This window comes from Elgaria multicarinata, chromosome 2 (genome assembly GCF_023053635.1).
Source record: "Elgaria multicarinata webbii isolate HBS135686 ecotype San Diego chromosome 2, rElgMul1.1.pri, whole genome shotgun sequence".
Classification (NCBI taxonomy): Eukaryota; Metazoa; Chordata; class Lepidosauria; order Squamata; family Anguidae; genus Elgaria; species Elgaria multicarinata.
In genome coordinates, this window is record NC_086172.1 from 8,222,849 (window position 1) to 8,250,175 (window position 27,327).

At 39.8% G+C, this 27,327-nt stretch overlaps 1 protein-coding gene across 1 annotated transcript in view; it reads right to left on the reverse strand.

The window, feature by feature from the left end:
- WDPCP (WD repeat containing planar cell polarity effector) overlaps window positions 1-27,327 on the reverse strand; it is a 134,894-nt gene that overhangs the window by 25,113 nt on the left and 82,454 nt on the right. Inside the window, exon 12 of the mRNA XM_063115973.1 lies at window positions 11,898-12,000. Within this exon, the coding sequence (XP_062972043.1) occupies window positions 11,898-12,000 (103 nt within the window). The remainder of the gene's footprint in view (window positions 1-11,897; window positions 12,001-27,327) is intronic.

Below are 27,327 nucleotides of genomic sequence, written 5' to 3' on the forward strand. Positions count from 1 at the left end.
CAGCAACTGGAGTATATAGGCTTACTGCCTCTTTGTGGGAAGTGCTTGCTCTTCATAGGATGAGGTTTTGTCTGCTGTCTAAGAGCTCTTGTGCTTCTGTAGCACTTTGTATAAATAGAACGTTGAGCTGAAGTGAGTTCCTTATTCCCTATTTTCTGTTTATGTTCATGTGGTAAGTCTGAGGCACTCTTGCTTCTTCCTAGTTCCTACAAGTCCAACATTCTTCAAATTCACCTGTCCTCTGGAGTTAGCTCTTGATCTGCCTCTGGAATTTGTAAGGTGAACCCTTTTTCTGTGAGTTCAGTAGAAGAAAAGAACTAGTGCTAAGTACTGAAGGTGTTCAGGGTTTACTTCTTCCTATCCAAGCCCACTTGCTTTCTTTTAGAGGGGCTGATTAAACAGATTATATGCTGGGTCTAGGAACAAGGGTTTGGATCCAAAAATCCTTCTGCACTAGTGGATTGACAGTCCAGTATCTTGTTGGAGGACATTTCTAAAAAGAATTTAAAATACTTTCAATTTGTTTAATCTATTTTCTAAGCTAATGGTTATTTTCAGAATGCCTAGGTACGTCTGAATACTTGTCTGTAGATTATATTCATTCAGACTTGACTTGATATTTACAGTTTTTACCAACAGCTGATTAATATTCTGTTTGCAACGTTTGGTGGAGATAAACATAAAGATGTCCTCCTTAACTATTACTATTCTGGAAGCACTGCCAGTTTTAAAATCACCTATTTTCAACTCTAGAAAAACAGCTCCTCTTAAATTCTTCAGCTGACACATCACGTCTGTGATGTGTTACACCCTGTCACATCACATTACATCTCACACAGTAAACAGAAGAAAGGTTATAAACTTAGTGTGCATACCAACTGCTAACAAGTACATGTTTTTGCCAAGTTCTATTTAAATGAATGCACTCAGGAGTGACAACACAGAGGATCAGATAACCTATGGCTGAAATTCTCCACACATTTGCTTTGAGTAAACCCATTTTTCTCATAAAGAAAGCAAAATATTAATATGGATTACATTACATTCACTAGTTTTTCTTTTCTTTTCTGGTCATAAAATGTACATGAACATTACTATAACAGATACTGCTAGGTTTTAATTAGTTTTGGCCCTGACTCTAGCATTAGAACAAATTGCTATACAACCTTCTCTGCAGGTAAGTTCTCAAAAGAAGACTAAATATTGCTTCAAGGAATGCACTTTGTTTATTTATTGGCTTGAGCCAGCAGTGGTAAGACAAATCTACCTGCGGAGATGATTCATGTTCCTACTGGGATTACTCTGTTGTTGGCATCTGTTGCTAATCAGAATATTGTTTTACGGTCCTTTCCCCCCTATTGTTAGTATTTGTTTCCTGTTTGGGTTTGTGCTGATAAATATCTGAAGTTTTGATTAGATACGTGGACCCTAACCAAAGCCCCTGCCAAAGGAAGTGAGGCAGGTGGCTACCAGGAGGAGGGCCTTCTCTGCTGTGGCACCCCGGCTGTAGAATGAGCTCCCTAAGGAGGTTCGCTTGGCACCTACATTATATGCTTTTAGATGCCAGGTGAAGACCTTTTTATTCTCCCAACATTTTAACAATCTATAAATACATTTTAACATGGTGTTTTAAATTTGTAATTTTGCATTGCTGCTGTTTTTATCTGGTTGAGCTTTTATATTGTATTTTATATTATGGTTTTATACTGTTGTTTTATACTATGAATGGTTTTAATTTTTGTGAACCGCCCAGAGAGCTCCGGCTATTGGGCGGTATAGAAATGTAATAAATAAATAAAGAAAGAAAGAAAGAAACATGTGGCAGACACGCAAACAATGATAAAACACGAATGCATGTGGCTGCTTCCACAGTACGTGCCCCATATTATATGGTCCATCTCTCTCTCTCTCTCTCTGAATATTAGAAGCATAGTCAACATGAGTAGGTGTGGCCTGTTGCAGAGCTTCTGTGATGTTCCAATGCTCAGGAAAGACTAGTAAACAGAGAGAAGAAGTATGACGATCAAGAATTTCAATTAAGACTAAAATATAGTATAAAACTATATAGTCCTTAGTGTATTTAAATTGCATTCTACTGCTGGCAACGTTGTGATACAGAAGGAGAAAAGTAAATAATGTTATGATTTTAAAAGCTTTCAAACTATGGTATGTACAGACTCATGTAGGCTGCCTTTGATGTACTTATAATTATTAGGGGCTTAACCTGCCTAGCAGTGGAATGTGTAGATCAAAACTGATGACATGACATAGAGGTGGTGGAATTTAATGTGGCGGTGCTCCATAGAGTACCAAATGTTCTCCTTGTAATGTAATGGTTTTCATGTATGTAAGGAGATAATGTCATTATGATTGTTCTGTAGTCAGAGTCACCTACACAGAAGACATTTATCTCAATTCTACAAGAAAGCAACTTATAGTGTCATTCTAAACATTTTGTTTGACCAGTTAGAAACAAAGTCATAGATGTAACTAGTGAAACATGAAAATCTAGCTTTACTTAGGATACTTCATGGTTCCATGTAGTTAACCATAAATTAAATGGTTAGTTGTAATTGACAAAGTTTTTAATTCAATCAAGAGGAAAAGGGGGGGGGGATCTCAATGTTCATGCTAACTAATGAACCACTGACCAAATCAGCCTGTAGGATTTTTCACAACAGTTGAATTTTGTTGCATCACTGTTTGTTTGTTTGTTTGAAGCCTTTGTTACTGGTGTGGCCAAAACTCAAAACCATCAACATTTAAACTAAGTTTCTATAAAAGGATAGGGCTCCACAGTTCGTCTTTGAACTATGCAGCATTTATCAGGCTGTCTTGTCACAACATGAATCCCTTTGGGGTGAAAACAATTGATTTGAAGGTGAAAATAAATTCATCTTGCTGTGACCTAATGCAATTTGTTGGATGCTGGCCTTGGGAAACTTTCTGACATTCATTACATAGGCTTTTCACTGAGCATTCATGATGCAGTAATGTCTTAATGGCTTGAGTTGTTCACTTCCATAACCCTTTATTAATTATAGCATTTTCATAGGCAGTTTCTATTTGTAACAGCTCTCCTGATAGCTTGATTTACTTTTTCAAGGTGAAAATCACGACTTGTTTTGTCATGTCTGGCATATTGTAACCACAGCAAGCTATTTGCTACGTAACAAGTCTCAGTTGTTGGAAGAATTAAGAATTTGCGGGATTGAACAAAATTTATCTTTGTCTACAACACAGAACAATTATATGCCTGTTGATGCAAGGAAACAGGGTATGAAGGTTTCAAACATCTCTTACTTATTGTCCCCAGCATCTGGAGATCTGGTGTGATGTAGTGGATAGAGTGCTAAGTGCATAGAGGACTAAGACTGGGGAAACCTGGGTTCAAATCCAGCTCATCCATAAAGTTCACTGGGCCAATCTAACTCTAACCTAATACACAGAGTTGTTATGAGGATAAAATGGGGGCACTAAAACTAAGTATGTCACCTCGAGCTCCTTGGAGATAAAGGGGCTCATCATATGGGGAGGGGGGGGAATCATAGGAAATTGTGATTCCTTACCACGGGCTCTCTTCCTGGTTCTTTTCCGCTTTCAAACTGAGCACTTTTCATCAAGAAGAGACCAGCAACTGCGTGGCCTGTAGATTTCAATGGGGACAGCTCCCTCTAGTGGGCAATTTATAATGCAACCTCAGAAGATTCGGATTAAAACAGGTTTATTTTGTCATTCTAAAGCTGAGGAAAGGAGCAGGAGGTGCACGGGAGACAGACGACGTTGTCAAAAGGACCTGTGAAAAGCTGTGAGTGGCCAGTAACAAGTGTGCAATAAAACACTTGTCTGATGACACTCAAAGTGGGATAAAAAGTGGTATATCCAGTAATTGGAGAAATTTGGCCTCTGGTAGTTCCAATTATCTATCACAACTCATAATCAAGAGCAGCTTATCTCCCATGTTTGTGTCCTTTTAAAAAGAAACAATCTCTGTGAGTGATCATCTGGTGATAATGAATTCTATAATTCTATTCTGTGAAGTAACCTTTTCCCTACCTTACATTTACTGCCATTCACTTTACTGTCTCCCACAAAAGTGAATGGATTTACTGTTATGATGAAAAGTGAAGTGCTGCACTTGAGACAGAGAAAAAACTTGCCCAGTACCCTGACACTGTGTGACAATGCTGTTCTATCTCCTAAGAGCACCTCTAAGGTTTCAGAGAGAGGGGGCATCTGTGTCAACCACTTCTCAAAATCAGCTTTACAACAACAACCAGCACTATTTACTTATACACCCACGCACACGCACACACACCCCTCCCTCCCTTCTGGATTGAAGGGATTGAACCCTTTCTGCTGCCATCTGAGTTTTCATCTGAAGTTAAATAGTTTATCTCTAATATTCTAATTTTTTTGGGGGGGGGCTGGGACTTCTACTAACAGTGTTTCTGTGAATATGTTTTCCTCTCCCACCATTTTTAAAAAGCTTATTAGATTGTACCCCTCCTTTATCATATCATGGAGGAAGAAGAGCCAAAAATCCCCAAAGGATTTTTATTGGGTTAACTGCTGTTAAACATGTTCATAAATGACACGCAGCTGGGGATGAGCAGTGAGGTGGCCAGATTGGCTGACAACACCACATTATGAAAGGTGGTTGAAACAAAATAGGATAGTGAAAAGTTCTAGAAAGATGTCTCCATATTGAGGAATGGCAATTAAAATGGCAAATGCTGCAATTAAAATGGCAAATGCATCATTGTCACACAGTGTCAGGGTGTGCAAGTGTAAAATAATGCCCATTGGGGCAAAAAACACCCTAACTTCATCTATACACTGATGGGGTCTGATCTGGTGGTGATTAACCAGAAAGGGATCTTAAGGTTGTGGTAGATAAATAAATGAAAATGCTGCTGGCCCAGTGGGTGGCTGCTCTGAAAAAGACTTCCCTGCTGGAGATCATTAGGAAAGCAATCAACAACAACAACAGTTTATTGCTTATTAGCCAATCAGGCCAGACGCATGCAAACACATAATAAAATACTCCTCTCAGCCAGAGGAAATACCAAAATACAAAGTATTAGTGAAGTGGCTAACAAGAGCAAGTTAAAACATTTCATAATCCTGAACAGTATTTGCTAACTTGTTATATTATGTTGACAAATTTAGTCTTTTATGGCAGTCAGTGGCTTCCATTTCTCCAGAGCCCATTTGACAAACTTGGCAGTTCTATATGATGTATAATAATCTATACCAGCCAATAGTGATAGGGTTATTTATGCTTACAGAGGAGTAATCCTCGAACCCAACTATTAAGGGCTCAAGATATTGCTTCCTCAGCTCTGCGTACAATGGGCATTCTGCTAGGAAGTGTACCATGTCCTCTACCTTGAGGCAGCCAGCTGGGCAATCTGCTTTCACACTATGATGGGACCTATAGTGTGCCTTAAACTCCATCAGCTGCAGTGAGTTCAGTCTGCACCTGGCCAAAAGCCCTCTCAACTCAAATGAGGTGATGGAAGTCAAGTATGGGGGAACCTTCCCCGGGAAGATCATACTTTTATAAATCATGTTGGAATGACTCCCAGAAGTGATGGCCATTGCTGCCTGGATGTCAACATTGTATAGCCTTCTAAAGATCTCCTCCCTGCCACTATCGTACCCTCTTGCAAGTCGGGGTACGGTTGTGAAAAGCCCAGCTCAGAAATAGATATGCTTGTCTTGTCTGCCCATGAGTCACTCCTCATGTCTTCATATGCTGATAAAACCAAGGGTTAGACCAATTGGAACGCTATCTTTAGCCAAAAGGAAATGGCTGCTTTATGGACAATCATTCCCACTGAGTGGCAAGCTGTTTCTAACTGGGCAATGGCCTTGGAAGTGGATCTAGGTACCCCGAGTACTCTGGATAAAAAATTATGCTGCGTTGAATCCAATGAGGTAATTAATGTCTGCATGGGCCCAGACAGGTGCCCCATATCAAATATTGGGTGGGGTGGGGTGGTAGTTTACCTTTTATTATTTATTTATTTATTACATTTTTATACTGCCCAATAGCCGAAGCTCTATTAAAGGGGCCACCATCTTTCCACCTGGTCCTGCAGCAAAGCGAAGAGTAGCATTGCCTGTTACATTAGCTGTCAATACTGTTGCTTTCAGATGCTCAGACCAGGATCCTGAACTTTGAAACATCACTCCTAGGTATTTGTACTTATTAACCTGGTCAAGCAGATGGTTATCAGCTTAGCTGCCAATGGTATTTCTTCCTCCTTTTGCCAAAACTAGGATTTTAGTTTTATCATAGTTGACCTGAAGGGCTTCCCTCATACAATATGAGCTTAAAGTTTTTAGAAGCCTACGCATCCCCACCTGGGTATATGACAGGAGAATGTCATCATCTGCATATAATAATACTGAGATGCTCCTGTCCTTTAGACAAGGTGAGGAGAAATCAGAACTAGAGAAGAAGGAAACTATGGCATTAAGATAGAGATTAAATAAAAGAGGTGCTAGCAGACATCCCTAGCATACTCCTTTGTTGACAATAGTAGGATCTGAAAGATCTCCACCCAAAAAGATCCTCACATGTAGACTATAATTTTCACACAGCTCCTGTATTCTCCTGAGCAACTTATGATCCACATTTAAAACTGTAAGCTTGTGCCAAAGGTGGTGTCTAGATATAGAATTGAAGGTTACTTGAAGATCTCCAAATGCAGCAAAAAGTGAAGGGTGGGATGTATATTTCCCTATTAAGTATTTTAGTAGAACGCAATGGTCAACTGTAGAGCTAAGATACAAGAAGCCTGCTTGTTCTTCAGCCAGGAGGATCTCTCCAAACACCCAATTTTCTAACTTATCTAAAAGATGTCTTCCATATAATTTGTGAATAATGTCCAGTAGACTTATAGCGCAATGATTCTTGGGGTCTGACCACCACGATAGCCACCACCCCATCTTGGGATACATTTCCCAGTTCTAGCAATAGATGTAAATATGGCTGCTAACATTAGGATCCACCAATGGGGATAACCAATAAAAAATCTGGTGGGATACAGTTCCTTCCAGCTATCAGCATAGCTATTTCCTTGCAAGTGACTGGGGCCCAGCTAGGCAACTCTGGGTCCTCCTCCTGCAAGGCCATCTCATCATAAAAAGGGAACGAAAATGTAGTTCCCATTCATGTGTGGTGATAAAGGTATCAACAGATGGAGTCCTAGAGTGTCTTAAAGCTGAGATAAGATGCCAAAATCTGGATCTATCATTACTTTCAAGTGCTGATGCCAATTCAACCCATTGCAGTTTGGTATACTCTTGCTTCTTTTCTTTAATTGTCTTTTTATATAATTTATGCAGTGCCAAATAGGAGTGTGGTAGAAGAATTATATTCCTGTCCCTTAGAGATTTATGTTGTCTTTTGATTTCCTGCTTAAGTTTCTTACACTCCTTGTCAAACCATGGGTCACCCTCTTTTGGCCTCCGGTTCTTTAAATGGCCTTTCCAAAATAAGAGAGGTTCAACTGCTGCCGTAATCTGGAATCTAGTACTACTTCCATCTCTTTTGAGGTGGACAGGGTATTCCACAAAACATGTAAGTGCTCAGAATGCCATAAGCATTCCAAAGCACTTAAATTCACATTTGTCCACTTTCAGCAGTATGTTGTAACACTCATGCTTTCGAGTTACATTTTCTTGATTTGCCTGAATTTTCTTTAAACGTTCCAACTGCACAATCAGTGGTTGGTGATCACTGCATGGATATGAATCCACTCTAAAGAGCATGATCAGCCCAAACACAGCTGGAGGGGCTACAATATAGTCAACTACACTAGCACCAAGATGGTTGATGAAGGTGAATTATCCTATCAAATCCTCAGGCAGAGAACCATTCAGAATGAGAAGTCCTATTTGAAAGAGTGTTCCCTTGAGTGTTTATTGTCCTTAGATTGTCTACCCTCTATCAGTGGGAAGTCATCCAAGGGAAAATAAGTGGATTGCTCTATTGCATTCCAGTTTGGGCCAATCTGGGCATTAAAATCACCAATTAATATCAAATGAGTTTCAGAGAACTGAGTCTGCAGGGCAAGTAAATAGTCTGTAAGGTTTCCCCAAACATTCTCACTGTAATGAGTTTATTTCCAAGGAGGAATATATACATTTACCATGATATATGATGTTGAATTAACTTTAAGAAATATAGCCAAAGCCCAGGATTGCAAATTACTGATTAGATACCTTTCCCCTTTTGTTGAAGTCGATATACAGCAGGCTAATCCCCCCATGGGCCCCCCATACCTCTGGGGGAACTTGCAGGGACTACATAAGTTTTATAATCACTCAGAAAAACATCCCCGGTGCCCCATGCTTCCTATAGGAATATAATATCAAAAGATTTAAGGTACCTTCTGAATGGGCCATCTATTTTTTTGTTGGACCATCCAGAGATATTCCAGGAGACACATTTAAGTGAGCACCCTGCAAACTTGTTTTGTAAGGAAGAACAATCTGATGTGATTTGATCTATTGAGGGGTCAAACTGCACAGCACCATCTAAGCGTAAGGTGGTTTTCTGGATCAAATTATCCCTTTGGGAGTCATTTGATGCTGGGACCACTGTGGTATTAATTTCAGCCACCACTGTTTTCTGATTCTTTTGTGATATCAACTGGAAGTTATCAATATTAGAATTAATCATAGTATTGATTAAGGAACTTTCAGGGCCTAGAAATACATCACATTTGGGCGGAGAGCTATAGAGAACCGGTAGCCGAGGGTTTGTTTTCTGTGGTCAAGAGACCCTGTATCAGTGGTCCCTAATATCGGTCTCCTGAGTCATAAAGTCAATAAGCATTTCAGTGTTAGACTATTCTAAAACATTTTGTAACTTATTCGGTGTTGGAGAATACTGAACTATGGGTTTCCTTCTGGGTATCTGCTTAAATAGTGGTGTTAATAAAGAAGTTCTAAAGACACTTCTAGCCTTTACTCCATATTTACTCAGTTGGGACCCCTGCAGCAAAGATTTATTTAACCAACACTGGTGAATTAAAAGTTATTATACATCCCTTTAAATATAAAGCACCTGGAAGTGTATGTACATTTCTAATATTTCTTGTAGGGATTCTGAAGTTCAACAATGCATTTAGATTATACACAACTCTATTTCCCACCACCACCAATTTGGAAACACCCCATTCGACAGTGGGGATATTTCAAAGGCCACCTGGTCTGGGACTAGAATTAAGTTCCCCTTATAGTCCAGATCCTTCGGTTCTACGGTTTCTCCACAGCCTGCAGAGCTCAAGAGATTCAAATGTTGGGGTGCAGTCAGAGGGGCTAGAGCAGCAATAGACTGCAGAGCTGGGAGTATCACATCTTTCTGGTTTACTTCTTGGTTCGCTTCTTCTTTTGTTCGGGTCCTCAGGTTAGATCTAAGGTCTTGGGCAGGCATATATAAGGAGAGGCGCTCTCTCAAGTATCACTGTAAATTTTACAGTAATAGTCAATGTCTGTCTATCTCCAATTTGAATGGGAATTGGGAGTGAAGGAGGAACAAAGCATTATACTTTCACAGAATTAAAAGTGTTATTTTGATCTCGTAATGCCACAAGATGCACTCACATGGGATTTCAGACATAAAAAGCCTGTTGAGTCTCTGACCTCTTAAAAAGCTTTTATTGAATTAATCTTAACCATATTTGTTTGCGCCCAGGCAACAGGCAGGAGATAGCAGAACAATCAGCTGCATTTTTCCTCTACTACAAACTGTCAAGTGTCTTTTGAAATCAAGAGAAATTACAAAAGTTGCCAAGTCATTTGACTCCCAATTTTCACTAAAGATGGTATAAGTGCCCACCAACTGGGTCCGGGAGTCTAGTAGACTCCCCTGTGCCTGGCCTCCTGGACCCAGTCGGGCGCTCACACCATTATAGGCATAAATGGTTGCTTTATGGACACCACTTACATAAGATTTAATTTTACAGGAAAACACCAGTTGGCATTTTTACACACAAAATCCCTAATTTTCACTTGGCAGAGAATGTTTTGTTTCACATTTATTTGGATATGTACTTGGCAAATGGTCACCCTGCAGGTAGCTCAGACTAAAAAGAATAGGTTACAACTCCAATAGGGCTCATAACTGACATTTTGTTATCTTCCTGAACCACAAGGGTTGCGAAGTCATTTTACCCTTAATTTTTACTTGACAGAGAAGCTTTTGTTTCTCATTGATTTATATATGTCCCTCTATTGACTATACAGAGGTTACAGTAATAACAACTGGGAGGCCAAGAAAGCTACACTGGATGAAATATTGGTGGTGATGGGACCTGGGAAAGATGCAAGTCAGCCAGACTCTGAAGAGCAGAGAATGGGATGCAAGGGCATGCTTAAGAGTGAAGCAGACTGGAAGTGTTTGAGGTAGCTCAGAGAAAACATTCCATCCACTTTATGAGATATTATGGAGATTTCGGAATGTAAACTTAGGCATTAGCACGCAATGACACATTATGTGAAAACACATACCTGCACAATACAGCCTCTTCACACAAATTGGACATATAAAGAGGTATGGATCTCATTTGTCATGTTTTCTTTAAACTGATTTGCTATTATCAAAATAACACACACCAATCCTGATTTTGGACTGGAGTCAATGTTGCATGACAGGACTGTCCTCCCTGCTGCAGCCCCCAGTGCCCCACAAAATCAGTTCCATAGGGTAGATAGACCAACCTTCTGGAGCAGATTTTGGGGGAGTGTGGGAAGCTGCCGGGAGGAAGGGTGGGGAAATCCATTCTGCCAGTGCTCTCCCTTCCACTGGCTGAATGACAGCACGGGATACAACCCATACAGTTCTATCTTCACCTCAGGTACCTTCTCCTCCTTCTGCCTTGTATAATAATTGTAAAAAGTTACAACTTTCATCTAACTTACTGAAAACAAATCCTGCATTTAGTGCAGAAAATGGATATTTTACAAATAAGGCAGAAAGTCAACCTGTTCTTTTTTCTCTGTTTTTTGGATGGATAAGTTCGAGTCTAGGATCTTTTGGAATTTCCTCCAGCCTACCCTTCTATAACATTCACAGCATACATTTTTCAAAATAGGAACTGAAGGAAAGTTGGAAAGGAAAGCTTAATGTGTGTTCCTTAGGGTCAAATCTCACTTTGCATTCTGTATATTGATATGGATACACAAGTACAAAATATATGTCTGCGTGCATAGGAGTGTAAAATAAATACACAGAAGTGGCAGTGTTTTGTATTGGTCAATCTGTACCAGTATATAAAATGTAAAGAGAAAATTGGTTTTCAGTCACAAACAGCACTACATGGATCAAATCTGGACTATCTATGTATCAATATCTATATCAGGGATATATATTTTTCTTAGAGACTGATGACCCATCGATCAACACAAGTATTTTAGGGCCAGATGATTTGCAAATTAGCCCTCAGTGACTTTAATTGGTTTAATTAAGTCTGCTCTGTAAAAACCTGTTCAGAGTGACCATGACCCTAAAACATGGATCTTAAAGAAAACATATAGCATAAATATGGATTTCAGGATCTAGGTTTTAGTTTAATCTTTTTTGCAATATGCAAAGAATTAATTTATTCTTCTTCCACTTCTTGCTTTGTAAAGAATTCTACTTTATTTTAGAACTTCTACAATGCAACCATTCTCACTTTTGTATCTAAAGGTTGTTTCTGTTTGCTTACCTTTCCCTCTTTAGCAAACATGCCATCATTGTTCTCCCACCCAGAAAAAAACAAAAACACAATTCCAATTAGCCAATAACCCTGCTACAAGCATAACATGACAGTGATACAAGAACAAGTATTGATCAAAACAAAAAGGGCATTTTTAAAAACAGCATTAATTCTTACCAACTCCAGTAGTTATTGATTCTGTGTCAATGTCGCTAGCTTTTTTCTTTGCCACTTCAGCTAGTGCCAATTCACCCTTATCTAGCGCAAAGTAATGGATGTCCTTTAGAAATAAAGCAAAATAAAAGATTAATCTAAAACGAATCGTGGGCAAGTAACAAAGGAGAATTTGAAAGGGAAAAAGGCTTCTTTATTGCTTAGATCAGAAACAGAGATGGAAGTGATGAGACTATATTTATAATTTTCTCTGTGTTATTCTTTTGAAATCCAGGTTTATTATTTGCACTTCTATGCTGGCACTTAATAATGAATAACGTGTTAACCATTAACAGGAAAATAAACTCTCAACCCTGCAGTATTATGGCAGAGAAAGCCAGAGCTTAGCAGATCCCTGGTTAGAAAGGAGGGAAGCAGAGGAGGAAGGAAACATGGTTAGGTGTGGGACTGAATCCGAATTTCCAAGTGGCTGAAGATAACATAGGGGAGAGGAGGTGCCAAGGATTTGCAGAACCCTAAAGCTTCCCAGATCTGCAAGTCCACTAGATGTGCACAAAAGCATGTCTAGTGAAATCTCTGCAGAAAGGAGGATGGATAGGAGAACACCACCTCTGTTGCTCATCCTGCTCTGCTGGGTGTCTGCTGGCCCAGCAAAGGATTTTTGGAGTGGACACTAGATTGCTCTGTTAGTAATCTTTCCTCCTCACTTTTCCTGTTATTTTAGCTAAGTAGCAGAAAATCAGGGTATGAGAAGCCTAAGCAAGTGGATCAAGGGTTATCAAAAGAGTTCTCCTTGTGATAGCATTGTCCACCCTATTGTCATTCCGTTTCTAAAAATGATTTACCGGTGGGACTATTGCTAGAGACCCTCCACTATTAAGTTACTGCTGCAAGATCCAACAGTACTTTACTTCCGTTTCTCAGGGCTACTTAAAAGCCACAATGCAAACATTTTGGAAACCATGTGTAATTACTATTGGCTTCCTGGTAAGTAGAATGTCCTTTTCAAAAGCAGCCCAACCTACACTCCTTATTCAATGCACAGCAATGTGGGATTGCTGTTCCTACTTTCCAGTAATTTGCTTCCTACTGGAGTGCCAGTGTACACAGCGCAGCTTTTATTGCTGAAGAGAGTGTGGTGTTTAAAGCCTGTCTAAAGTACCTTTTCATACATGCAAATATACAACAAAACTGGAATATTGCTAGGATGCATTATGTTATGTGAGAATTTGTTTTTCTGGCGGCCTTTGGCCTTAATGTACAATCCTTATGAATTTAAATAAAAATACTTTTGCTCTTTGGCTTTCCATGATTGCATGTATGATATGAAAACAAATGAAGATAGAGGACCGTGCGAGAGAAATCCAGTTAGATTTACTAAGCCAAGTTATCTGAATTATATGATTTACCATGAATGTGTGTACATGTTAAAAAAGAAGAAGAGGAAATATTCCTTTGCTTCCAACATGTTATCTGTGAAGCCTCAATCAGTGGATTTGTTCCAGGTGGCAGGTAGTCTGGTTAATCCAGACTGTCTTCACTTGGCTGCTGATGCAAGTCCCTCCTGCTGTGAGAAAATTTCTGGTTTCTTTGCAGATAAAATCAATGAGATTTTGATTAAAATGTGTGTCTAGGCAAGGAAAGCAATGTCTAAAGGAAGAAATATTAGGAGCTCATTTTTCTGAATGCCAGTCAGTATCCATTAAGTTGGGTTGAAGTATGTGCTTTCAGACCACTGTCCTGGCTTGAAATTATTTTGGGTGCAAGATGGGATTTTATAATTTTTCCTCTTCAGAAAGAAAAAAGAAGCTTGTGCTTTGTTATGGTACACGGAGTCAGATGCATTTTTTGATGCTTAAGTCTAGCAAGATATTTCTCAGTACATTATTAGGTTGGATCCAGCAAAAACCTCCCATGGATGGAAAGATTCCTTCCATCCATTTTTATCTAGCAGAGCTTTTCTGCTGCCTGAAATCGTTGTTGATTCTCCCTGTGACTGGCTTCAGGCAATACGATAACCAAGGGTGGTTTAAATAGTCGACGGTTGGTTATTTAACCTAACATGGGTTATCGTGTTGTGTGGTGGGAGTTTTTTTAACCAACGGTTGGTTATTTGGTTGAAATAAGCAACACAAATAACCAATGCTGTGCAGAGTTGGCTATTAGTTATCATGTTGTGTGGAGGGGCACCGTTCATTATTTCCTCAGCCACCATCGGTTATTTCGTCAGCCACAGAGTTGCAAGGCAAGACCGGTCAAAATGACGACTGCCGCTCTAGTTAAGCTCATGATAGATTTTTGGCAGCAATGGTTGATGGGATACTAGCGGGAGGACTGAAGGGGAGAGAGAGGGCAGGGTGTGTGTGAGTCAACTCAGCATGGACTAACAGTCAACTCAGCTCTGATCCTAATCCACACCATGGTTGATTATTATCATGTCGTATGGGGAGTACCCCGTGGATAAACAGTTGTCGAATTGCTTATTACCCCACCATTGTCCATTGTGTTGTGTGAATGTAGCCTCCCTCTCTCTGCAATCCCCTGGGTAGTATTCAACAGTGCTATTGATGACATTGTGTTAGCTTAAACTGAAGCTTCCACAGTGTAACTAGCACAGTGGGAAAATATGGTGATTTACCAGTGAAAGTAATTTTCAAATGAATGCCCCTGGGTTTGCGTTAAGTCTTGCTTCATGTCCTTGTTTTATGTGTCCACCTTCAAAACATCTATTAAAATTATAACTTAAAGCAGGAACGGGGAAAACTGTGGTCCACTAGATGTTGCTGGACTACAATGCTGGCTGGGTTTGATGGGAATTGGTATAACAATATTTGGAGGGGCACAGGTGGTATAAGGGGATAGAATCTTTCTGTAATGTTCACTTTCTATGAGAGAGTTCTCTTCACTTTTTCTTTTTGGTCTTTGGGACAAGGAACACTTTTGCTACCTTAATTGCCAAAGCAGAGTACTGTGTCATAATTTCAACTACATGGGAACGAGTCTTACCAAACAGGAAAATAAGGATTCTCCCACGTCTTGCACATTTTTACTTAAACAGGAAGAGCAACAATAGTGAAATCCCTGAAACAAGAGATGTGTACCTGAGAAATGGACGGGGTGGGGTGGGGGGTAGAGAGAGAAGGAGCCCAAACCGCTCTCATCACATGCACATTCCCTTCCCAAAGGATGTCAGCAGCTATAACCATAAATGCAGAACATGGTATGCAGATACTGTAATCCTGCACTTGCCCATCATTTCTGCATACTCAGGTGTTTAAAAATAGCATGGTGACTACAGGCTTACAATACTAAGGTGGTGTATTCATTCTCTGATTGGTTTTGACCAAGGGCATGCAGGAAAGTGGGAATGAAATGTTGTGGCTATGCACACAAGAAAGTCCTGTACATGTTTACAGTTGAATACAATTTTCTAATCTGGGAGTATTCTATAAAAACGGAGAATATGATCTTTCTCTTAAGAATGTTGACTCTTTTAGGGAAAAGTGAATCAATTTATCACTATAAAACCGCTTTCTCTTAAAGGTTTTATGCATTTTGGTTGCTACTAATTCATAACAGAACAATCCAAACAGATTTCAAAATTATTATTATTATTATTATTATTTATTTATTTATATAGCACCATCAATGTACATGAACTTACATGCCAAACACAGTAAGTCAGTGCCACCAGATACCCGTTAGAATCAGAAGGGTAGAAGGATAAGGCAGGTAATGGTAGGCAGAACCAAAAGGTCACAGTAAGCAGATCCTGCTAGATCTAATTGGGTTGGGGGAAGGAGGGTGGAATGTGTTTGCTGGAACACAAAACAGAAGCACTCCACACTGCAACAATTTGTCATAGGGATCACTTGTCCAAGATTAAAAAGGGGGTAGGGAGAGAAATCCAATTCACGCAGAGGTAAAATGAGGCAAACACGTGAGTCACTTCATAGAATCACAATTGCAAGGGAGCGTGTGGATCAGTTCCTCACAACACATTGACACACTCATTTCTCTGCTCCACAGTACCAATCCATGGCACAGAAAGGGGAAGCTGAGAGCACGCCTGCAAAGCAGTGGGTGGGAACATCTGTACAACAGCCCAAAACAGTCTTTTGAATTCACAGCAGCACTACACAGAAAAGACAAATTGTGACAAGCTAAGTTCAAGATCATAAGTTTAAAACAAAGGGTTTGGGGGAGAGAGATTCACATAGCAATTTGGGCCCCCTTTTTTTCTGCTTCAGAAACAACCCCGGTTGCACAGAAAAGGGAAATTGGGAGAGGGGAAAATGTGAAAACTTAAGGATAATCAATTCACACTCCTTCCTTCCCTCTTCTTCTTTGCTGTGTTGCCACTCCTGTTCCTGCTGAAAGAAAGGAGGCCAAGGACTCAGGGCTCTCTCCCTCTCCTCATCTGACTTCATGAGAATGAAACTGGAAAAAGGACTACTGGTCTGTGTAGGTAAATAGATTAAAAAAAAAAAAACCCAAAACACACCAACAAAGAGTACTGATTGCTACCGTGGTCCTACATGGAAGCCCATTTTCTCTATATATATGCTTGTTCCAGGGGAGGTGCGGGAGAACTACTGATGCCCATGTTTGAGAGGCAAACAGAACATTAATCATTGACAACCTGTCTATTCTCTCTGCTGTCTGAACTAAATGGGAGAAGCACTCTGCACATGCCCAGGCAGCCAAGAAGATCCCAGGATACAACTGAGAAATAGTGGGTGCTGCCCTTTCTGCACTTATTATATGACCACCACTGCAATAAATATTTAAAAAGATTTATAGGAATACTATAGTGTTTTTACTGCTAATTATACTACCTAATTCCTTCTCAAGTAAATGCAATCACAAATCACAATTGGAGTAAACTTGTAAAACTTGTTTTTATTCTCTTAGGGAGTTACAAATCAGTAACTTAAGGGTAAAAGGAGAGGGATGGTGCAGTAAACACCTACACTTCCTGGAGAATTACTGTATAAAGTTTATCTTTAAATGGTAAGAAATGCAAACTCCTATAGGATTAGGGCACACAAAACTTCGAGGGGGCAAAGAACATGGGTTAAACATGAAAGTATACAGCTTCTCAGAATTCTAGTAGTCTGATTATGCCTAGTACTCCCTTCTGAGATTAAAACAGGTGTGGTTTAAGAAGAATGTATGTCTTGGGGAAAAGTAATAAGAATTTGCCATAAATATTGTACTTCCTTTGTCCATAGGCCAAATGAGATTGTCAGAAAGGAGCCCGGAGCAAGTTCTTAAGGGGCTAAAGGTTTATACTGTCAGTTAAGATAATAGCTGGGAATCAGCGAATCTTGCTTTTTTAGTTTTTCACTGTATAATACGCAACTTTGTACATCTATATCTTACGCCTCAACCTTGGAAAGATAAATGCCCACCACAGCAGAAAGGTTCTAATCCTGCAAGGGGCAAGAAAGGGAACAGGGAAGCAGCTGCCCTCCCTCTCAGCGGTCCGGAGATCTGGCTTTACTTGCTGCATTTCAGTGTCTTATTTAGAAAGACTGCTTATATTAATGTACAAATTTGAAAATAAGCGTTGAATCTTTTTTCCTTTCTTTTTTTATTAACGGTGCTGTGAATGGTTATTGTGAATAGACATGCCTTTTTGTTATGCTAATGTTATTATGGTTTCCTTTTTCTCTTTTTTGTTTCTGTTATAATTGCATTTTAAAAAAATCTGTCTGGTTTGTAGGTTGTTAATTTTCAATAATCACTTTTGTTTAGCTAAGACAGTCATCTCATTGATTTCAAGACATCCGATGCTCACCTATCTGTAAAGGACGTAACTGGGCAAAATTCCAAGTGTTGTTCAGAATTTACTTGTTCTTTACTGATCAGACCATCACTAGAGATCTGACACTTTTATTAAAGTGTCTGTTCCTCAGGTCTATCCTACCTGTAACACCACAGTGGATGCCCTTTTGAATTGTCAGCAGCTGAAAGCTGGAACACACTACAAAAGGATTTAAAACTAACAACTTTAATATTGCTTGATCCTTGCTGTCATATGTAGGATTAGTTATTACCCAATAAAGGTAGGTGGTATGCCCTTTTCTATTGTATTTGAACTTTGTAAGAATTTATCATCATTGTTTCATTTATATTTGATGTGGGTTGGTTTTTTTAGAGAGATGCATGATTTTTCAAATGACAGTATTATATTTGAGGATATTAGCTTTGATCCAATGAAGCCCTTTAAGAACAGGGTTGTACAGCACTTATAACAATGGTTGTATATAATAAACAATGCAACAACAGCTGTATACAATGAGAATTGGCACAGCGAAGCACTTAAGAGCACTGTCACGTGGGAATACCCCGATTCAAACCTCTTCTCAGCCACAATCTTACTACGTGGTGTTAGGCAGCCCATTATTTATTTATTACTAGCTGTACCCGGCCACGCGTTGCTGTGGCTCAGTCTGGTTAAATGGAAAAGAAAGAAAAGAGAAAGCGCACGTTTCTAATATGTTTAATTTCACAATGCTTGTGGGTATACAATTTTTTGTTGTTGTTCCATTGTCTGTGCAGATATAGAGATTGTCTGGTTTGCCGACTCTAGAACACGCAACATATAATTGTCCATGTGAGAACCAATCCGTGTCTAGATCTAAATCGCACAATTCTAAAGATTGGCCCTGAGCTTTGTTGATGGTGATTGCAAACGCCAATCGAATTGGGAATTGCAATCTCTTAAATTGAAATGGCATATCCGTTGGAATCATAGGAATGCGAGGAATGAGGACATCTTCACCTTTGAAAGGTCCTGTCAAGATTGTTCCTTCTATGACGTTGCTCAGTAATTTTTTTACTGCAAGCCACGTGCCGTTGCAAAGTTTTGGCTGGTTGATATTTCGCAACATGATAATTGGCATGCCGATTTTCAATTGCAATACATGCGGTGGCATCCCTGGCAGATTGAGTGAATTCAAAAATTCTGTTGGATAATTAACCGCTTCATCTGCTTCCACAACAGTGTCGACGAACTTGTATGTGACTGCCTGGCTTTGAATGTTAGACTGAATAATATTGTTAAGTTCGTAGACGTCTTTGTTCTTGGCCACAAGAATAGCTCGTTCACTCAGCCAATCGTGATTCTTATAATTGGTTTGAATATTGGGAAATACTTTTTGAACCAATTCTTCTTTTGACGTCACTAAATTGCAGAAGTTATGAGGCAATGAAATTCGTCCTGAGGTCAGATCAACCGGCACCTTTCCGTTCCCAATTTCCAGCAATTGACGTGAGAATATCTCAGCTGATCGATCGTTTTGCAGTTGGACACGCATATTTGTAGTTAATTTTAACGTCTTTATGTGTCACCACAAAGTAGAGTATTTCAGGGAAGCATTTATTCCGTCCGCTGGTGTCGATCGAGGAATTGCAGGTAATGTTTGCCTGAAATCTCCTGCAAGCAATATTAATGCGTTCCGAAATGGTCTGATGTTTCCACGCAAATCTTGCAATGATTGATCAAGAGTCTCGAGTGATTTTTTGTGCGCCATTGTGCATTCATCCCAAACAATAAGTTTGCATTTTTGCAATACTTTTCCCATGCCGGATGCTTTGGAAATGTTGCACGTGGGAGTTTCAATGAATTGCATGTTCAATGGCAATTTCAAAGCGGAATGAGCAGTTCTTCCACCTGGTAGCAATGTCGCAGCTATTCCGGACGACGCAAGAGCTAAGGCTATGTCATTTTGGGATCAAATTGCTGCCAGAATCAATGTAATTAGGAACGTTTTACCAGTTCCTCCTGGCGCATCTAAGATTTCTCCAACCCCGTTATTGACAGTTTGCATTATTTGATCGTAAATGCCATTTTGCTCAAGCGTTAGCTTAGGAATATTTGATTGCACATACGACAAAAGATCACCCGTGTTGTAATTTTGTTCACGACGCAATTCTACATCGAACGAAGCACGCGTCATTTTGACATAACGTGAAGAAAGCTGTTAACGTTGTAGCCAGTGGATTCAGGGCTATTTGTTGCACATTTGCAGCTGTGAAATAAACGGGTTGTCCATTTTCTAGATGTACTGCTAAGTGAACAACAGCTGGACTTCGTTCATGTATGGGAAATGAAATAATTCGCCATACAGCATCATTGCTGCTTATGTATCTTCCAGCCTGACCAGCATGTGTTCCTTTTACGTCCAACAGATGGCGCTGTTTTTCAAAAAAACATGTTTTTACCTGTCACATGTGTGACATTTATATAATATAGGTATATAAAAACACGCACGTATTCGAATGCAACGTTGTGTCAAAATTTCAAAGCAATCGGTGAAGAACTTTCAGAGATTTTAGATTAAAAAGAATGTTTTTACCTGTCACAGATGTGGTGAGGAGGTTAGTGGGTTTTGGCCCCTCTGCTAGGCCGGAATCTCCTGGCAGTTACCTTTCTTCAGAACTTGGAACTTCCATAGAAGGCCGCAGTTCCGAGAAACATCGCTATATGGCGCCAAATAGGAGAGAACATGGAAATAAGAGAGAAGGCAGAGGCAGTGGATTGGCCTACTGGTTGGTGATGTCACAATGACTTCTCTCCTATTTGCATAAGTGGCTTGGAGGAGGCCTCTGGGCTTTTATATACCCTATTTCTTCGATTCTAAGACACACTTTTGTCCCCATCTATAATATAGTTACATAAAAACACGTGCGTATTTGAATGCAACGTTGTGTCAAAATTTCAAAGCAATTGGTGAAGAACTTTCGGAGATTTTAGATTAGGAACAAACGAACATTTACATTTTTATTTATATAGATAGAAGAAGATGGTTATTTTTTATCTTAAACTTCAAGTTCCAAGGACACTTGCAAATCCTTTAGCCCTCATCCTTAGCCCCCATTTGTAATACTGGGATAAGTCCTAACTTTACAGAGTTGTTTTAAACCTTTACCCTGAATATGGTGGAAATTTTGAGCCTGTGAGTAAATTCCACATTTTTTCTGGCATACACTGGATATTGAACATAATAATAGGAATACATGTCTTAAACCATACCAATGATGAAACCTTCTACTAAGAGGCATGTCTGGAACACAGCTGCTTGTTGCATTTGGCCAAAACAATGACAACATCTACTTTCTTTTAAATTATACTTCAGTTATAACTCCTATTTTTCTGTTTTCTGTCTATAAGAAACTCCTCCGTTTCAGCTTGTAGATACCCAGCCATCAACCAACACATTGATTCACTCTAAATATGTTTTTCAAGGCTGTCTTACTGGCCATTAGATATCTGGCCTAATATGCAGTTCAAGTTACTGTCGGCTCAATCAAATTATATTTCAGGTTTAGTAGGATCTATCTTTACAATATGTCAGACCAAATCTACTATTGCTTCACACTAGACGACACTAAATATAGGTACTGCTTACACTGCCCATCTTTTATACAGTACAAATTTAATGACAGGGTTTTGAAAAGCTACTTAGAAGCAGGATTGGAAAAGGGGATCAGGTAATACTGATGGGATTTGAGTATGTTGCCAGGTCATAATCTAAAGAACTTTCATGTATCTCTATTAGTCCTGCAAACACAAAGAGAATGGAACTGCATCTTTTACCACTTATCCTTGTTACTTTGCTACAAAGAGTTATTGGGGGGAAAGAAGTGATCCCCTTGCTCCATCTTTTGGGAGGGAGAGCGGGTAGCTCAACGAAGGGAGGCAGCGGCTGTAAGAAGCTATGGCAGTGTCTCCTTTCCAGCTTCTGGGCTGATAAAAAGACACAACATTCCTCCAGGTTCCAGTCACAGCCCGCTGGGGGTGGGGCAGCCCACCACATCTCTCCACCTAACCCCCCTCCTAAAATAAAGAGCATGAAAACAACATTTGTACTTTAAAGAAATCTTTAAGGTGTACGGCACCATAGCGCCGCCTAGAACAACTTCCCTAAGTTCCTTTGTGTCAGGAGATGGGCAATAACTTCACTTTGGTCATCTGCACGTGCGTGCTGATTGTGCATACGCAGATCATTCACTTGCTGCCATAGAGGTGCTCAACCAGGCAAAAGGACTACATTCAGGTAGGGTGCCCTGGAGCAATGATCCCCCTCAAACTTAACTAGCCACAGCAACAACAACAGGCTACCTCTATGGAAGGAGAAACCATAGAGTACTTCTGGGTGGTCTGGCCAGGTGCCCTAAGGAGGAAGGAGCTGTAATGCTAATTATTTATTAACACTCCCACACACACCAGCTCAGGCTCAACAGCCAGTAGGTCACCAGGGGGGGGGGGGGATCTACACTACTGCTTTTAAAGCACTTTGAAAACGTTTTGAAAACTGTATATGCAGTGTGTCCTGGGCCCCAACAGTTGTCAAAACTGTTATAAAGCGCTTTAAAGCAGTAGTGTAGATCCCCCCCAGTTTGCTTTAGCAGCAACAGCAGAGCCAAAACAATGTTGACTGAGGCAGAGAGGAGGAGAGCATGCCATGAGCCGAGACTGATTTTTTAAATAAATAAAATTAAAATTAATTTACATTTTAATGGGATTAGTTTAGTCTAGCCTATTTTTCTTTACTTCTGTGTAAGTGTGTTGATCCTGATCAGTACTATGACACTTTACTGGAGGGGGGAGGTTAAGCTTCCTCACCCACCCTGATTTTCCCCCTGACATTCCACACAGCCTACTGAAGGGTGGCGGAGTTAAAAAAAAGAAGAAGAAAAAAACTAGAAAACCAGCAGCTTTTGTAATTACTGTTACAAACAAAAGCTAAAGGTATATTTTGAGGAAATGATACAGAAAGCAAAGTGATGTCTGAAAGGAAGGAGGCGGCTTGATCTCTACGATATACCAAGAGTAAAGGAGAAACAAAACCACATACACACACACACCCCGATTCCCAGATTAAGGGTTGGATCCAGTGCTGGTTATCTGCCCGTGGAATGTAAACAGGGGGGCAGAATGAATTTCCCCTCCCCCCGTACCCACCCACCCCCGCTACCTTCAAATATGCTTTGGTGGACTGGTAGATCTTCACTTCTCACTTACCTAGCATGCTAAGTTCTTTTGAGAAATCATTTCCATCTCTACTCAGCAGTAAGTCCCACTGAGTTTAACAGGTCTTACACCAAGGCTATAGGATTGTAGCCTAAGCTTCTTATAGTGGAAATTGTTGGGGACCGAGAACTTTTAGAAAATACGCTGTAATATATGGTGTAGCTATCTTGAGCACTGGCATAGCTCTTGTATGCCACCACCCGAAGCCCTCCAGATATTTTCTAATACAACTCCCATCAGCCTAGACTCAGCATGGCCAATGCTTGGAGATGATAGAAGTTGTAGTCTAAAACATCTGGAGGGTACCTTGTAGCCCACCCCACTATCACTTAGCACCAAGAGCTTTAGAGAACACAAACACTAACTACATAATGCAAATCTACATTAATTGGATAAAAGAGGACTAGGAGATAGGCAGAATTAGGACTAGTGGCAGCTACGTCATTTTGTGCCACACCATAGAGGATTAGGTGAAGATGTCAGAATGAATTAAAAGATGCAGGAGGGGTAGAGGATCCAGTGACTGGGAGATGCTGCCAGGTGGATCTTCTACATCATGGTGAAGAGTGTCTTGAGGCACAAGATCAATCTGGCTTGACGAACAACAAATGAAAAGACTTCAGGCACAGAGAGCAGCATGGCAGGAGCTGTAGAGATAGGAGAAGGGAGCCCAAAGGGGACCAATTTGTGCAGATAGGGAGAGTGCCATACAGCCAAGAAGAAAAGGTGGGAAGATTTGAAAGTTAGAGGTAGGAGCATGAAACTGAGGAGCAGAGAATGAGCAGAGTAAGATGAGTGATGCCGTTGTACAGAAATGGGAGATGCAGCAAAGAGGAAGATCCGAAAAAGGGCATTACTGTAATCCACAGAACAGATAGCAAGAGTACGGCCCCAGGGATTTAAGCAAAAGATAGAGATGAAAGTTCAACTGTTTGAAAGGGATGTTGTAAATAAGACTTGTTAGCAACTGGCAAATAGTAACTTGACAAATTGGGAACTCAAACACCGAAATCTTTAAATTTAGGCCCTGCGCATTTTGGAGAATTAGTCCTATGAGCACTTTCTTCAGAATAAACCCCACTGAACTCAATGAGATTTACCTCTGAGAAGGCATTATAGGATTGTGCTGTTAGTCCCAAATATGTACAGTTCTTTAACGTATAATGAAGGGACTTATGTGGCAACGGGGAAAGGGAGGGATGAACTTTACAAAAATGAAAAAAGAGGATTTACATATAAATAAATACAACATACATAATTACTTCCTCAGAAGTACAACATTTTCAATATATTCTTTTGAAGCATGCTTAGTTAGGAAAGTTTATCACAGTACACACATCTTTCTAATTAGATGGAATAGGCTAGATGATTAGAGCTCCACATTAAAAAGCATTAAAAGATTCATGCAGTTTCTTTTTGTATAATTAGAAAGGAATTTTCATAACCCATAAAAGAAGAATGTAATTGTACAATTTAACATAGAATTTAAATATTAAGATCAAACTAGCAGGGCAAGTAGCTTAATAGAAAAAAATGATATTAGCAGCTAGTGTCAAAGCTTAATTTAAACAGAATGTCTTCATTATGCAAAAGAGTTGAGCAAATGTGACTCTCAAAGGTTTCTCCCTATAGTTTTTTCTTCAAAAACAATGAAGTCTCCTGCAGATCTACTGCAACATGCTGTGGGACTGGGAAAGTTCAATTGCCTCTGTCCATTGGATCTGACTGTCAAGCTGTGCAGCAAGAACTTCACGCAGAGCTTGTACGTAGGCCTTCTTAAGAACGGGTTAACTTTGCTCTGTTGCAAATTGTACTGGAAGGAGTTGAGTTGTGAAATGTAAACGTAAAATGTGAAATGGGATGCAGAGCTTATACGTTCACTAAAGTGAAAGAGGTCCACCTACGTTAGAACATAAGGGAAAAAATAATTTCTTAACAACTAAGGGCAGCTTTTAGAACCCTTGTTGGCCCTCGTATTACTTGAATTTGGGTCTTTTACCCAGAAATGGATGCATTAGATCTTAGCTAGTATAGAAGGTAAGCAAAGCAGTAGAATTATTCAACATTTTCCATTAGGGTCTGAATGTTTGCCAGTCCAGACCCTTGACTGGCCAGGAGATTAATATAAACTATCCCTACGTTATGCCACCGCTGTGCTTCTTTCTTCATCCTGCTCCTAGCACTCCCTTACTCAGACCTGAACACTTTCTTCCCTAGAGACTCCCAACTTCCCTTTGCTTCCTGAATGCAGATCACAGCTCTTAATGTGTGAGACATATTGTGTCACTTCCAAAAACCGGATGGAAGGGACAAATCCCCCTAAAATGACCCTGTTATGTGCCTTCAGTAGCTTGTCAAGTAGGTTCATGAAAATACCTTCTAAAAACTAATCAGCACCTCAAAATACCCTAATTTTATTTATTTGTGTTCCTATGTGCCCCTGTCCCTGGTCCTTGAGAGCAAAGGGTTTACCAGTGTCATAAAAATCAGCCTTCTCAAGTCAGGATGGAGAAAGTTTCATTCCTGGCAGAGGCAAGCAGACTCCATGCCATTTCCATGGTATAGGTAGAATTTTGGCTCCAGGTTAAGCCATGGCTTTTTAACAAAGCCTTTGATGGCTAAATCCACCAGCCTACACACTGCCTTGTTTTAATTGGATTTTACTGTTTTAAAATTTCATATTGGTTTTAACATATTAATGGTTTAATTTGTTTAATTTGTTTTAGAATTGTATATATATTGTTCTATTTTATATGTGTGATTTTATATTTGTGAGATCCTTGTGATATAAGGCGGGATATAAATGTTTTAATAAATAAATAAATAAATAAATAAATAATTCCATTAATCAACAACCAAAGGGTGGCTTAACAACAAATAAAGGTAAAACATAAGCAAAACATACAATATAGAGAAGTACCGAAAACAAAACTGAAACAGAATTATTAAGAACAATAACTTATCAATTATCTTATTGTCCTGAAACAATTACTTTTTATCTTTTCACCTGAAACCCAGCATTGAGATGAGTCAAGCAAGGCTCCATTTGGAACAAAAATCAACAGTCTAGGCACCACCACCAAGAAGGTTCTGCTTCCCTAAACCAAACATTACACTTCAGATAGTTAAGGGACATTAAGCAGGGTCTCCGCAATGATCTGAGTGAACGGGTAGGTTCATATAACAAATGACAACCCTCAAGATATCTTGGTCCCAGACAATATAGGGCTTTAAAAGTAAAAACAAGTAGTTTCAATTGGGTCTAGAATCTAAATGAGAGCCAGTGAAGTTGCACGAAATTAGAGGTATATGTTTCAAATAGTTAATACTCCCATACTAACAAGGCTTCCAAAAGAACACCATAGTTGATGGTATCTACTGCCATTGTGAGATCGAGGAGAATCAACTGGATAGCACTCCCTTTGTCCATCTGCCAGCCCAGGTCATCCAAAATAGTCTCAGTCTGAAACCAGTTCAGAAACCAGAGTAAAAAGGAGCACAATAGATAGCTGTGGACTGAATTTGTATTGGCAGGCTGCAAGACAAGAATACCTTTTCTTGAACAGAGCCATTTATGGGTTATATCTACTCTACAGATTTATTTTGGGTTTTCCCCAGAGATTCTTTCTTTTGAGGGAACACAGGTAAATGTACTTCTGTGAGGGAGGCTAGGGATCTTCAACTGCGCTTTTAAGTACAACTCACAGGATTCTTTAGAGGAAGCCATAAAAGCTGATCTGGTGTAAAATGTGTGTATTAGTAGCATATCTATACCCATAAGATCAAGTACTGAGATCTTCTCTACATGATACATTGGGTCAGAAGAAACTTTGGGGACTGCTGTACTGGCAAGCACTTTGTGTCTTTGCTGAAATATAGCTTTGCCACAGCAGGGCACTTAATACTGTTCTAGTGAGGAGTCCCACACCCACCTTTTCTGGCTCATAACAACCACAAATGCTCTGTAAAATCAAGTCAACTATAGGTGAAGGTGGTAGTGGTGATGGCAGGGTTGCCTCGCAATTAGGTAATTCTTCACTTGGCAAACATGGGATCAGATTTTAGCTAGAGCACAGCAAGGCTCGGCTTTGTACTGCTGCTACTAAAGAAGAAATGCGTAAGTAAAACTCATTCACACCACATTTATTATGTGATAGTTGTTCTGGAAAGGTTTGCATGGCTCTGAAAGATCAGGCATGCAGCTTTGGTGCTCATGGCTCCATCTTTGTCACTTGAGGCACGGGTGGCCTTGTTCAATAGGAGCATATTTTATCAGCTTAGGTTGATTATTTATTTATTTATTTATTACATTTCTATACCGCCCAATAGCCGGAGCTCTCTACAGCTGCGACTGTATCTGAACAGAGATAGCCTGCTGAGAAATATTTG